At 45.6% G+C, this 14,528-nt stretch overlaps 1 protein-coding gene across 37 annotated transcripts in view; it reads right to left on the reverse strand.

The window, feature by feature from the left end:
- MADD (MAP kinase activating death domain) overlaps window positions 1–14,528 on the reverse strand; it is a 101,199-nt gene that overhangs the window by 12,718 nt on the left and 73,953 nt on the right. For 9 of the 37 annotated variants that reach the window (XM_083164431.1, XM_083164425.1, XM_083164429.1 and 6 more), the window contains 11 exons: window positions 13,590–13,690; window positions 13,308–13,388; window positions 13,014–13,172; window positions 10,750–10,855; window positions 9,161–9,223; window positions 7,527–7,647; window positions 7,339–7,444; window positions 6,853–6,963; window positions 6,572–6,679; window positions 5,340–5,504; window positions 4,322–4,394 (listed from right to left, as the gene is read on the reverse strand). In XM_083164431.1, coding sequence (XP_083020557.1) covers window positions 4,322–4,394; window positions 5,340–5,504; window positions 6,572–6,679; window positions 6,853–6,963; window positions 7,339–7,444; window positions 7,527–7,647; window positions 9,161–9,223; window positions 10,750–10,855; window positions 13,014–13,172; window positions 13,308–13,388; window positions 13,590–13,690 — 1,194 coding nt within the window. Of the gene's footprint in view, window positions 1–4,321; window positions 4,395–5,339; window positions 5,505–6,571; window positions 6,680–6,852; window positions 6,964–7,338; window positions 7,445–7,526; window positions 7,648–9,160; window positions 9,224–10,749; window positions 10,856–13,013; window positions 13,173–13,307; window positions 13,392–13,589; window positions 13,691–14,528 lie in introns of all 37 variants that reach the window. The other 28 variants (XM_083164415.1, XM_083164400.1, XM_083164432.1 and 25 more) reach the window with 7 other exon arrangements.

Raw genomic sequence — 14,528 nt, forward strand, 5'->3', positions numbered from 1 at the left:
CCATTACACCATCCGTACTGCCCTGTATATATAACACATGGGGGGAAAAGAACCCATGACCTCAGTGCTGTGATGCAGTAATGCTAACCATTACACCATCCGTACTGCCCTGTATATATAACACATGGGGGGAATAGAACCCATGACCTCAGTGCTGTGATGCAGTAATGCTATAACCATTACACCATCCGTACTGCCCCGTATATATAACACATGGTGGGGATAGAACCCATGACCTCAGTGCTGTGAGGCAGTAATGCTATAACCATTACACCATCCATACTGCCCCGTATATATAACACATGGTGGGGATAGAACCCATGACCTCAGTGCTGTGATGCAGTAATGCTAACCATTACACCATCCGTACTGCCCTGTATATATAACAAATGGGGGGAATAGAACTCATGAACTCAGTGCTGTGATGCAGTAATGCTATAACCATTACACCATCCGTACTGCCCCGTATATATAACACATGGTGGGGATAGAACCCATGACCTCAGTGCTGTGAGGCAGTAATGCTGACCATTACACCGTCCGTACTGCCCCGTATATATAACACATGGTGGGGATAGAGCCCATGACCTCAGCGCTGTGAGGCAGTAATGCTAACCATTACACCATCCGTACTGCCCTGTATATATAACACATGGTGGGGATAGAACCCATGACCTCAGTGCTGTGATGCAGTAATGCTATAACCATTACACCATCCGTACTGCCCCATATATATAACAATATAACACATGGTGGGGATAGAACCCATGACCTCAGTGCTGTGAGGCAGTAATGCTAACCATTACACCGTCCGTACTGCCCCATATATATAACACATGGTGGGGATAGAACCCATCACCTCAGTGCTGTGAGGCAGTAATGCTATAACCATTACACCGTCCATACTGCCCCGTATATATAACACATGGTGGGGATAGAACCCATGACCTCAGCGCTGTGAGGCAGTAATGCTAACCATTACACCGTCTGTACTGCCCCGTATATATAACACATGGTGGGGATAGAACCCATGACCTCAGCGCTGTGAGGCAGTAATGCTAACCATTACACCGTCTGTACTGCCCCGTATATATAACACATGGTGGGGATAGAACCCATGACCTCAGTGCTGTGAGGCAGTAATGTAACCATTACACCATCCATACTGCCCTGTATATATAACACATGGGGGGGAATAGAACCCATGACCTCAGTGCTGTAAGGCAGTAATGCTATAACTATTACACCATCCGTACTGCCCCGTATATATAACACATGGTGGGGATAGAACCCATGACCTTAGTGCTGTGAGGCAGTAATGCTATAACCATTACACCATCCATACTGCCCCGTATATATAACACATGGTGGGGATAGAACCCATGACCTCAGTGCTGTGATGCAGTAATGCTAACCATTACACCATCCGTACTGCCCTGTATATATAACACATGGGGGGAATAGAACCCATGAACTCAGTGCTGTGATGCAGTAATGCTATAACCATTACACCATCCGTACTGCCCCGTATATATAACAATATAACACATGGTGGGGATAGAACCCATGACCTCAGCGCTGTGAGGCAGTAATGCTAACCATTACACCATCCGTACTGCCCTATATATATAACACATGGGGGGAATAGAACCCATGACCTCAGTGCTGTGATGCAGTAATGCTGACCATTACACCGTCCGTACTGCCCCGTATATATAACACATGGTGGGGATAGAACCCATGACCTCAGTGCTGTGAGGCAGTAATGCTATAACCATTACACCATCCATACTGCCCCGTATATATAACATATGGTGGGGATAGAACCCATGACCTCAGTGCTGTGATGCAGTAATGCTAACCATTACACCATCCGTACTGCCCTGTATATATAACACATGGGGGGAATAGAACTCATGAACTCAGTGCTGTGATGCAGTAATGCTATAACCATTACACCATCCGTACTGCCCCGTATATATAACAATATAACACATGGTGGGGATAGAACCCATGACCTCAGTGCTGTGAGGCAGTAATGCTAACCATTACACCATCCATACTGCCCCGTATATATAACACATGGTGGGGATAGAACCCATGACCTCAGTGCTGTGAGGCAGTAATGCTAACCATTACACCATCCGTACTGCCCTGTATATATAACACATGGTGGGGATAGAACCCATGACCTCAGTGCTGTGATGCAGTAATGCTAACCATTACACCATCCGTACTGCCCCGTATATATAACAATATAACACATGGTGGGGATAGAACCCATGACCTCAGTGCTGTGAGGCAGTAATGCTAACCATTACACCGTCCGTACTGCCCCGTATATATAACACATGGTGGGGATAGAACCCATGACCTCAGTGCTGTGAGGCAGTAATGCTGACCATTACACCGTCCTTACTGCCCCGTATATATAACACATGGTGGGGATAGAACCCATGACCTCAGCGCTGTGAGGCAGTAATGCTAACCATTACACCATCCGTACTGCCCAGTATATATAACACATGGTGGGGATAGAACCCATGACCTCAGTGCTGTGAGGCAGTAATGCTATAACCATTACACCATCCGTACTGCCCCGTATATATAACACATGGTGGGGATAGAACCCATGACCTCAGTGCTGTGAGGCAGTAATGCTATAACCATTACACCATCCGTACTGCCCCGTATATATAACACATGGTGGGGATAGAACCCATGACCTCAGTGCTGTGAGGCAGTAATGCTATAACCATTACACCATCCATACTGCCCCGTATATATAACACATGGTGGGGATAGAACCCATGACCTAACACAACGAGCCGGGTAAATGTGACCATATAATAGCCCCCCCACCTCCCAGTGCCCTGTAACACGCAATGGATCTACGGCAGCGGTAATAAATCTGTGGCACTCCAGCTGCAGTGGAACTATAACACCCAGAATGCCTTTCCACAATTCAGTTCGGGTATACCAAAATGTTGGCAGGGCTTGCTGGGATGTGTGGTTCCACTGGTTGCCTACACCTGATCTTCAATTATATATATATTTAAAAAAAAAACACCAATAAAGAAACTATTGTTGACCCCTCTTGTTTTAAAATGAACAGAGGGAAACCAGAACCTAGCACAGGCCAATCCGGTCTGACCACATAGCTGAGAGACCAAATGGGGACCGGCGGTTATTGTGCTTGGAAGAGGATTGTGTATTTAGGCTGATGACAGCTGTCTTCTAAATTAACAGATTATAAATCATCGCTGTTCTAATTTTATGGCCACACACACACACGTACACACAGGCAATGCTGGCCAGCAGCCCAGCACCACCGGAAATACAGGTATGGCCATACACATTGCAGTACCGGCCAGCAGCCCAGCACCACCGGAAATACAGGTATGGCCATACACATTGCCGTACTGGCCAACTGCACAGCACCATCAGAAATAGTTATCTGGCAACAAGAGTTTCTTAATCTGACACTCAGGACCATAATTAATGGTGCAAAAGTTGCCTCAAAGTCTAGAGGAACAATGCAGTTTAAATGCAGTTTACAAGTCTCCATAGTTCGCAATTTGGTCCATGTTTATTTTGGGGTCTGATGAACGATTGATCACGTCAGAGAAGTCTCAGGATACTGACCGCACAGATCAGAGAGAACAATTCCCTCCGGTTCTGGAAAATAAAAATCCACAGCTTTCACCAATCTCAACACTTTTCTAACTCCTGATACGCCCCCACCAGAGGCTTCCAAAGAAGCCTTGGTGAGAGGTCTGGGGAGTCCCTGGACAGCGAGGTGCGGTCAATTATCCCAAAATAAAATCAATCCTCCTGCACTGTCCCTCTAACCTGGAGCTGGCATATTTATTCAATGGTGGATATCCCTGCCCTGCTCACTAGCACCTTAGCTAAATATCACCAGTTATCCTGCCCCAGGGCTGGCCCAAGAATTGATCTCTGTATCGCTATACCCTTTTCACCCCTTGCAGGATAGTGCAGCCTACACAGACAAGAGGTGGGGCAATGGCCCAGTAATCTGAATACACATACACACTGCAATATGTGTAGAGGCAAGCTCCACCCACCACCTCGAGGCGACTGAATGACAGTGGGTTGGACATGCTTTAAGACTAGACCAAACCCAATGATCAAGTTTTCAGGCTGTGAATGACCATTCAAAGTTCAAACACTGAACGATCATCACTCAGAACAGAGGTCTCATTGGCTGAATGATTATCCTATCGTGTCCAAGTAAAAAAAAAAAAAAAATTACAGACTTTTTATAAAGGAAGGTGTGTATGGGTGAAGCTTGACTCACCTGGCTTAATGCTTTGTTGCCGGGCTGCTGCTCGCTCCATACTCTCCTTTACACAGTAGTACAGCTCACGACACTGGAGTATAGCGGAGAACAAGAAAACACAACATTTACTTATAGGCTTTTTAAAAATTATATGCTGACGCTATGCAGCGCGAGTCAGGAGCCTGATCCCATGCAACTGCTAGAGTCGGGCACCTGTATTTGCGGAAAATGCGTCTTAGTTGCAAGGCGATGTCACTAGGGCCCTTATTCAGATCTGATCGCAGTACAAATTTGTTCTCAAAATGGACAAAACTATGTGCACTGCAGGTGGGGCAGATGTAACATGTGCAGAGAGAGTTAAATTTGGGTGGGGTATGTTGAAACTGAAATCTAAATTGCAGTGTAAAAATAACACAGCCGGTATATACCCTGCACAGAAACAAAATAACTCACACAAATCTAACTCTCTCTGCACCTGTTACATCTGCCCCACCTGCAGTGCACATGGTTTTGCCCATTTTGAGAAAAAATTAGTACTGCGATCAGATCTGAATAAGGGTCTAGGACACAGCAGAACACTGTGCAGCGCTTGTCTATCTGTGGGGGAGTGAGTCTATAAGAAGCACACTGGAACTTGACATGGGGGGGGGGTAGTTGTTGCTGCTACATTGTAGAGTCGTCTCAGTGTGCAACCGAGTCTTTGATTCTGTATACAGAGTCAAAGACTCAGTCACACACAGATACATAAACCTGCCATATCAAATTAGTCTGCAGTCTACCGATGCTGCATCTATGATACAAGAAACTGTAAAAAAAAATTACAACGAAAAAACGCTAGAAAGTTGCCTGGCGCTAGCAGTGTCTCACAGGCTGGTAATTGGTGCAGACACCTGAAATCTTAAATAGCGCTGTAGCTCCTCCCCCTATATACCCTGCAACGGCAGGAGCCTCAGTTTTCATTAGGTGCAAGTGCTAAGAAGGTTTTTCTATATTAGTACAATGATGGCGAAGCCTATTATTCCCCTCCAGAACTCACCTTCTTAGTGAAGAACTTGTTGAGCTGCGTCTCTTGCCCATTTCTCCGCCACAAGCAGAGCACTTTTGTCTTGGGGCAATAGGTCATGTTGAGGAGTTTCTCGTACCACCAGCGCTCATACACTGCTCCAATGTTGCTGCGTAATACGATGCAGTCGTCGCAAACCTGGAAGATTAAGAGAGGTCAGAGCGTGTAGATCTTCCACTGAGGAGGGGTATTCTCTACCCCTGTCCTATAACAAAGGGGCATCATTCAATCTGTAAAATCGCCTTTTTTTTCCCTTTTTTAGTTTGGTGTCAATTTGTACATTTCATCACATGGACCCTAAATTAGTGTAACGTGTGCGCTCCACTTCCACCTACAATTTCATAGAACACATCCGGCACTGACCGGTATTAGATGTGTATAGAAATTGTATATTTTAATTAACATTTGTATGTGTAGTTTGGCTTTAAATATACCAGAATAAACCATCTTTATATTATAGTGTATTACAAGTTACATACTTTATTCATAAGAGAACTTACTACATGTTTTAACTTTCAATTACAAAATTTGGAGTTCTATGAAATTGTAGGTGAAAGTGGAGCGCAGGGTTTAAACCCCCATTTGTTTCTTTGAGTATTGTAGTGTACCCCTACACCCAGCTGCAACCTTCACCCCAGTTGGTCCATAGCACAGTCATTACCGCCCTATATCTTTTAACTGTCGATTTATCGACTGGATACCGGCTGTGACACAGGACGTGGAAGGAATACTGTTAACGCTCTAACCGGAACACCGCATTCTACTGACAACGGTTGGATTGTAGTCCAAATGTCCATGAGACTACACTGGCTACATTGTGACTGGCAGTGTCTTCCTATTGGAAGTCTGACCAGTCAGTCACCAAGGCAGTCCCATTGTTCCCTCCCTCTGGGATGCCTCTCTATGGGCTAATGAGTGGCAACCCATAAAATTCGGGGTCTGAGCATGCACTGGTCCCGGTGCCTGTCATCTGTATTGTACAGGTGCCGGGACTGGGATTTCCCTTCTATGGGCTGTTGTCGAAGCGACCCATAGAAGCTGTCATCAGAGTACAGGTGCCGGGAATTTTTTTTGAGGACCACAATGAGCCGGTGAAGTGGATACTTAAGAACAGCTCAGGTGGATAAACAGCCGGAATACCTCGGAGAACGTTAATAAACAGCTGTATAGTAACGGAATATCTGCCACAGAACCTTTACACTCACCTCCATGAAGAACAGGTCTCCGCTAGTGTCGGTCCCAGCATGCACCACAAACGTCTGCTTCTTGATATGACGACTTCCACTTGGGCGAATGCTGAGATCACGGCCATTCTACATTGTAAATGACATTGTTCATTTTGAGAACACTACATTTTGCAGCACCCTGATACTGAAAGCGTGGAACGGGTACAAGAGAACAAAGGGTTCTATAACACACCACCCTTGTACCAGTCTAGTCTTGGATTGCACGGATTGTTGAACGAGTAACGCAAATCCCATCTTACCAGGTCTGTTACTTTGTCCAGCAGCTCGTTAATCTGCTGACTGTGCGTTAAACCAATGTGGCACTTCCCCAGAAGACGACGAACCTTCCTCCGGATATCGGTTTTATTGACCTGGATGAGGAAGAAGCCAGATGTCGTTCTCAGAATGTGGAACAGAAGTGGACAAAGCAGACGCAGCCGCTGTGTGCAAATACGCTAATGCTGCAGGAGGCGTCCTGTGTTATTAGATGCCTCCTGCTTGCTTGCGCTGTCCACTGCCGTTAACATAGACCAGCTGAGTAACCGTCCGATCACTTAGAACGACAGTCTCATTTCTGTAGCCGATGTCGCCCAAGCCCTACCCCCGAATGGGGCACTGCGGGCTTGTAGCATAAAGTCGCAGACTTGCGATCAGCAGCAAAAGATGTGTCAATGACATACTGTACGTGATCCTTTGAACACATGAATGACACCAGAGGATGACCAACACCAAGCAGTAAACCGTACCTTCACCATAATCATAAAGGCCACCATATTATGGAGAAGAGTTGCCAGGAGCCGATCCTCATCATCCTCCAAGCGTTTCCGGTCGTGATCCCCCAGAGAGAAGTACCTTCACAAAAGAACAGCATCCAATCGTCAGTCTGCAAGAGCACAGGCCAATCATAAAGCGCCGGGTAACGGTGATGTCTCACCTGTCAATCATCTCCTGAGGGCCTTGGTCCATACCCATTCCCTCTCTCTCCAGCATCACAGCATCAAGGAAAGCATCTTCCCAGAACTGCACCTGGTCCCAGAGTGTAGAGCGTTCCTTACCTGAAACACAGTCCGGCTTTAGAGCAGAACGGACGTATACTCATAGCATGCACATGCCACGCCGGTCGCTAACTATTTTGCATGCGCACACACAAGTCATACACGTTATGTCAAATATAAACCTGCGATAAGAACACACACTCTCTACATTTGTGTTCACTTTTCCGCCAACCTGATTTAAGTTCAAAATATTAGGTTTTAGAGATGCAGCAGGAAAACAGATGTGATCAGGATTGGGCTAATTAGCAGTACCTGTGCTCTCCTGATATTAGTGTAATATATATATATATATATATATATATATATATATATATATATATATATATATACAGTCCAGCATTGTTTCCACTATAACAAGGTGACATGCACAGGTTTACCCTTCCATCAGTTTACATTGGTTCCCAGCCGTTATACTGGACAACTTAAGAGATAAAGCCAGTTATCTAGCTACAACTTGCAGATATTTGGGAAGACTACATTTGCTGACTAATAAGCAGGCCTCTACTTTTCGGGAGTCACCCTTGAGAAGGAAGCGCTCCGTAAACTGATTTAAGAACCTATTGCCATTTTGAAGCCAGCACCTACCGCTAGTGTGATATTTTCTCCGAGGCCCTTTAAACGTCAGCCTGCATAGACACTGGTTCTGTGTTTCACGCTGTCTGATCCGCTAATTCACCCAAAGTGCTAGGGCAGGAGAGTAAATCAACTGTACGTGTCTCACAGGGATGTACGCAATGAAGCAAATTACCTCTGAAAGCTTTGCTAGATTTGTTCCCAGTCTGTCAAAATGACAGAACTACACCAGTAATGTCAGCGCTGGCAGCTGTGAGAAGCTGAACCGCGCAAAACTTGAATTGCTTCGTTGGGTGCCATCTAGTGGCCGCAGAACGCTTGAATTCCCCCCATAGAGGTGAAGAGCAGCGTTAGCCTTTAAGAATATAGGATATAATAGTGCAGTCCTGCTTTTTGTTATGGCAAACAATGCTGACAATTTAGACTTTTCCCCAATTTAGGGGACACATAATACAGGTTGTACAATATAAATCTTCTACATTTATAAAAGACACCGGTATCACATACATCCCCCCGATCATGGACACACAGAACGATCATCGTTTACTCAATCGTTCTGTGTGTGGCCATGATCAGGATTTCAAGTGAACATTGGATAGATATCGTATGGATCCAATATCTATCATGTGTGGGCACCTTGAGGGTCAGTATATCCCATGATCCACAGCATGCCGAAACAGTTCCACTGTAGTATTCCCTTGCTCTGCCACCAAACCCAATACTTTCAGATGCACATGCCCACCGAATAAACATCAAACCAGAACCCAAGAGACCACAGGCAGCTAATGTCATAGACAGGTCATTGATAGAAGGCAATGGAAGGGTAGCATCAGTATAGAAGTGCAGGAACAGGCACCGATCACACACACACACACACACACACACACACACACACACTCGCCATGGCAGTAAGCTAGCTAGCCCATGAAGGATATATTACTGAGCGAGAAGGTTTCCATCGCTGCATCTTCAAGCTGGTCCCAGACTGAACCCTTATCTCTTCCTGTACAAAGCCAGACCACAGCAGAACGCAGCATGAGAGGAGAGAGAAGGGTAAGGCAGTGTTACACAGTCATACTTACACACAGTGGACTCAGATGCTTCATAAGTTGAACCAATATTCATTCTATCGAATCACTGGGAGGTGACCATACAGAGTCACAAACAGTATTCAAGAACATTGGTTCAGCCTACAATGAGCGCCGCCACTGTACGTAGGAGATCCGTGCAGCAAGTGTCACACAGATCTCGTGACAGCCAGGAAACAATCGGTAAGCAGAAGGTGTAGTCACATACAGGTCTCCAGAGCAGAAGAGAAGGTTATTAGAGAGACGACTCAAGCAAGGTTACTTAGTCAGAATGTACAACAAAGCAAAATCACTGCGGCATAGTACTGGCGGCTTCCATGAGGTCCTTGTAGAGAAAAACATTCCATTATTTACCACTGGGAAAACAAACTATTGTGCTTTTCCTGAAAGGCAAAACAGTATCACTGCAGCACAGACTAGAACCATGCTTATTACTATGCTAGACTCTAATGCCCCTTTTACACCGCCAAAAAAACCTGGGTCAACGGCAGTGTAAAAGGGGTCAACTTGTGTACATTTACACGGTACTTCTACCCAGGTCCTGACCAGGGTGGAACATGGACAGGACCTGGGTAGTGGGCAGTGTACATGGGTATGCTCCCGTTTACAGCAATGGTCAGTATGGAGGTTGGAGGCAGGGAGGAGGTGAATGGATGCCTGTGTGAAGCATCTATTCACCTCACGGATGGGGGGGGGGGGGCGGGGGGTACTGGGCCCAAAACGACGATTGGCGGTCCCGGTCGGGTGATCGGCAGTCCCGGTGCTTGGAGAGGTCATCTCCAAGCACCACCCCGGTTTACACCGCAGGTCAGCACTGCAGTGTAAACTGTGCAAATCCCGGATCCGACCTGGCTTGGAACCATGTTCCAAAGACCGGGTCGTAGCCTGGAATTTGGTGTAAAAGGGGGTATAACATAGGGATGGATCCTCTGACTGATCTGTCCCTTTCTTCAAGGCCAAATGAGGGGCACAAACTAACCACGAACTTGGGCATCAACTAAATGAAAACAGGGTTCTCAACTGAACAAGAACGACCCGTGCGATCCACCCACACATCCAAGGAGCAGGCAATGGAACAAGGCGGTCGGGATCCCGGCGTTCAGAATCCCGACCGCCGAAATCCCGTCCACGACACCCCTGGAGGGAGAATAAATTAGCGTGCCGAGCGTAGCGAGGCACCGGGCCCGCTGTGTGGCGAGCGCAGCAAGCCCGCAGGGGGGGGGGGGCGATCCACGTCCCCCCCTTGTCGTGATTTCGGCGTCGGGATTTTGAACGCCGGGATCCCGACCGCCGGGATTTTATACTGAATCCTGGAACAAGATGGGATAAAAATGATCAAACTAAATATGTTTATTCACCACAAACTAAAACCAATGGACAGATCAGTCAGAATTCCACCAGAAAAAAAAATTAAATGAATGTATCCAATTCTGTTTCTTACCCAAAAGTCCCTCATAAAGGTAAATGCGCTGGCTGTCATCTTGTGGGGGACGTCCTGGGCTGAGAGCGCTGTCTTTCTCTCCAGGACGCAGCACCTGGGGCTTTCCCTGTTGTGCAGATAACGAGGAAGAAGAGCTTAGAATATCAATGTGATAAGTGACTGGAATTGGAGGAGAGATACAGAGGAACACACAGACAAGTCCAAAAGAATTGCACTGAGACAAGTAGACAGATAAGTAGTATCATCTCTTAGTAGTATCAGCTTAACCACTATAGGACAAATGTACCTGGTCAAATTGATCTTGTTGTATAGAAGGGGATGGACTTAGGGGCCCATTTATCATTCTATATTTGCGGATAAATCCCAGAAAACAGCCGGGGGTTAGCTTAAAAAATTAAGTATCCCCCAAATGTATCAGGAAGGACCACAACAGGAATCTCCAAACCCTGCTGCGATCCCTCTGCGCCACCGCCGGCCAACACACCCATAGGTTTCTATGGGGGATGCAAAGCTGCCCGATGGGGGGGGGGCAATTAGATCAATAGAGCCTTATACCTTCACTTTACTTAGAAGCATACAATGGAAGTCTCTTTTTCAAACATCGATGGTAATATTCCAGGCAGCATTGATGTATTTTTCATGTATTTCAAACATTTGAAGATAGCAAACAGGAGTGGCCAACGCGTTTTTCCCCTACCGGGACTGCATCAGGGGTTTGCCTCCTGCAGAGGTGTCCACATGTGCTGCCTCCTGCAGAGGTGCCCACGTGTGCTGCCTCCTGGAGATGTGCCCACGTGTGCTGCCTCCTGGAGATGTGCCCACGTGTGCTGCCTCCTGGAGATGTGCCCACTGACAAAGTCTCTGACAAAACGCGTAGGGTCGTGGCCTGACTGATGCAATTTGGAGACAAGTAGAGACGGACACGAGAACTGTGCCGAGTGCCGCAGCAATATACAGGCGGTGCCCGAGCCGGGAGAACCGTGAGTGCACTGAGTGGGTCCAGATTTTCATTGGTGTGTTGCCAGTGTGGATTCTATTTAACACCAAGTGGTGTACAGTCCACCACGGAGGATTACTTTGGTACGCATGTCGTACATTGTAGTGGTTTTAACTTTATTAAAATACAATTGACAATACTGCACTATTCGACGAAAGGGAGCAGCGGTCCGCAAAAGGGGACAAGTGCTTCATTCCAAAATAAGAGACTGTGCAATCACCTATTTCTGAGTGTCCTGATTAATTGCAGGTGTCAGCGCACCTATTCCATCCCTTATTTGTGTGTATATATATATATATATATATATATATATATATATATATATATATATATATACACACATATACACACACACACACACACACACACACACACATATATATATATATAACTTGGAACTACCTATATTGGATCTTTGTCTCAAAAACCCAAAAGGAAACCTACATCCTTGACAAATTCTGTATTTATCGCTCAATTGATTTGCCGTTCTCACTGCCCCTGATGAAGTCATTGAAATGACGAAACGCGTTGGGCCCTGTATTCCTTCCTGATGATTGTAACCATCAAATATCTGAACGAAACTCATCCAATGCTGCATTGAATTATACTTTACTTTATATTTACGATGTTATGCTTGTTGGGCAATTTTTATTAACTATTTTTTCATATACATTTCTGTATTTACTCTTAGCGCCCTCTGAACCCTTCTTCTTTCTCACATTTTTTTCATACATTATATGGGTGTTCTGATTGTATAATAAATGTATATGTACATTGTATGCATTTGCACATGTATTAGTTTCAATTATTCAGTCAAACCCGAGCGCTGTATTTATTTTTCTTTATTTATCATATGTTCGGGAGCTTTACACCCTCCCCCTACAGCAGCTGTAGCTATACTTGTGGTTCTTATTTTGTATTTCCCCATCATCTATGTTAGTCTGAATGTTAGCTACAGTGTGTTTCAACAGACAAAGGAATTTTGCAGAAGACAGGGATAAAGACCATCACCCAGACTGCTGCTGCAATTTAGGTTGAGTGGTCCTGTAACCTATGTTCCAATGATGTCACTCCATTTTTATCCCTGTCCATTTGCAAGTACTACTGTCACATCACACCTTATCTCGACCCGGCACTTATCCGAGTTTTCAGTGCAATCTGGTTGGTATAGAAAGAGCTAGGACACTTGGTAGTCTGGAAAGGTCAACCGACATTCCAAAAAATTTAAATATTTGTAAAACACCAAACCTATTAGTACCATGCTTACAAATATGGCTCCAGTGAGAGAGCTCATCTGAATCTCACTGTCAGACACCGCAGCTCTGGATCCCGACAGATTTCCTCCACCTGGTCCTCCTAACGTGTCCCCAGCATTGCTGCTCAGATCACTATCTGCTCCCAGTGTTTCCCCGGAGCTGTTACTGACCTGTAAGGAAAGATTGATACAGCTGCTATATGTAGAAAAACAAGTTTGTCCTTTGACCATCACATCACATCACCCCTAACTAACTACCCCCCTTCCTCCCCTAACACAGAATCGTGAAGCATGCTCTGATCCTACCACTGTGCTGAGTTCAGAGTCCTGACTGCTGCTTCGTATGAGGATGGAAGGTCCCGTACTGACACCATCCAAATCGCTTCGCTGCTTCCGGAGGCAAAGGAAGAAAAAACAAACAACCCATCCAGTGAGACAAGCGGAGTCTCGCCCAAGCCTCATCGTACTAATGAAAGAACATCATTGTTTTGCCGAAGAAAATACCAAGGGTCATGACTACCAATCAACGTTACATCCCACAAACCTCCGGCGAGATAACTGGCTGATGTAGACAGCGGTCTTGTTTACCTGAGATCCCGACGTGACACTCAAGCCACTGTCTGCACTGATCTGAGACCGCTTCTCTTCAGTGTCTGCGATATCAGGGACATTTTTGGGCTGCTCTACGCCTGCAGGAGGTAAAGAGGGCAACAGTTTAGAAAGAGATGAGGGAGATGGGGCAGGCCAACGGAGATCCAACATTCTTAACTTTTACAGAATGCCCTTGGTCATTTTGTATTCTATGTAGATAAGGGAAGTTCTAGACCAGGACTGTGCATTCCTTAGTATTCCCGATGTCTCTTACTGACATCGTTCGTGGTGCTCAGCCAAGCTTGGATTACAGTAGGTGGCCCATCTTTGGTATAGAGCGCGTTAGGAATCAATAATGAAACTAACGTAAATAACCGTAATAACAACAATGACATGTACGGTTAAATAAAAGTAAAAAAAAAAAAATCAGTATATCATTCTTAACTGATACACTTGGAGAACCTGTACATCCACTGCAGTAGATGGCTTTGATCACATGTAAATCCAATTTGACCAGATACTAAGGGTCAAGATCTCTCCGCAGACATTTGTAGAGATACTTAACACATTGTGGTATAATAAGAGTAGGAGGTAACAATCGTTTTTATGGTTTTAAATGATAGCAAGCCACAGTAACTGCGGTTAGAGATGGTGCTAAAGCTGCAGGGATGTAGGTACTCAGAGGATAAAAGGATGAAGCAGTGCAGAGGGTAGTAAATCTAATATGGTGCAGAGTGATATGAGAGAAGCGGAAGCATGATTAAAAAGCGCTAAAATCGGGGAGGGGGGAACAGGGGTGGTGTGAGTGAGAGGGGAAGGGAGGAGAGCGAGTTCACCACTACAGTTACTAACTCAGGACAAGAAACCCCAACAAATCGTTCACCAATGGCAAATCTGCCAGCACAACCCGGAATGTCCCAGACTGATGGTACCAAC

The sequence above is a fragment of the Crinia signifera genome, chromosome 11, assembly GCF_055691185.1.
Source record: "Crinia signifera chromosome 11, ASM5569118v1, whole genome shotgun sequence".
Lineage (NCBI taxonomy): Eukaryota > Metazoa > Chordata > Amphibia > Anura > Myobatrachidae > Crinia > Crinia signifera.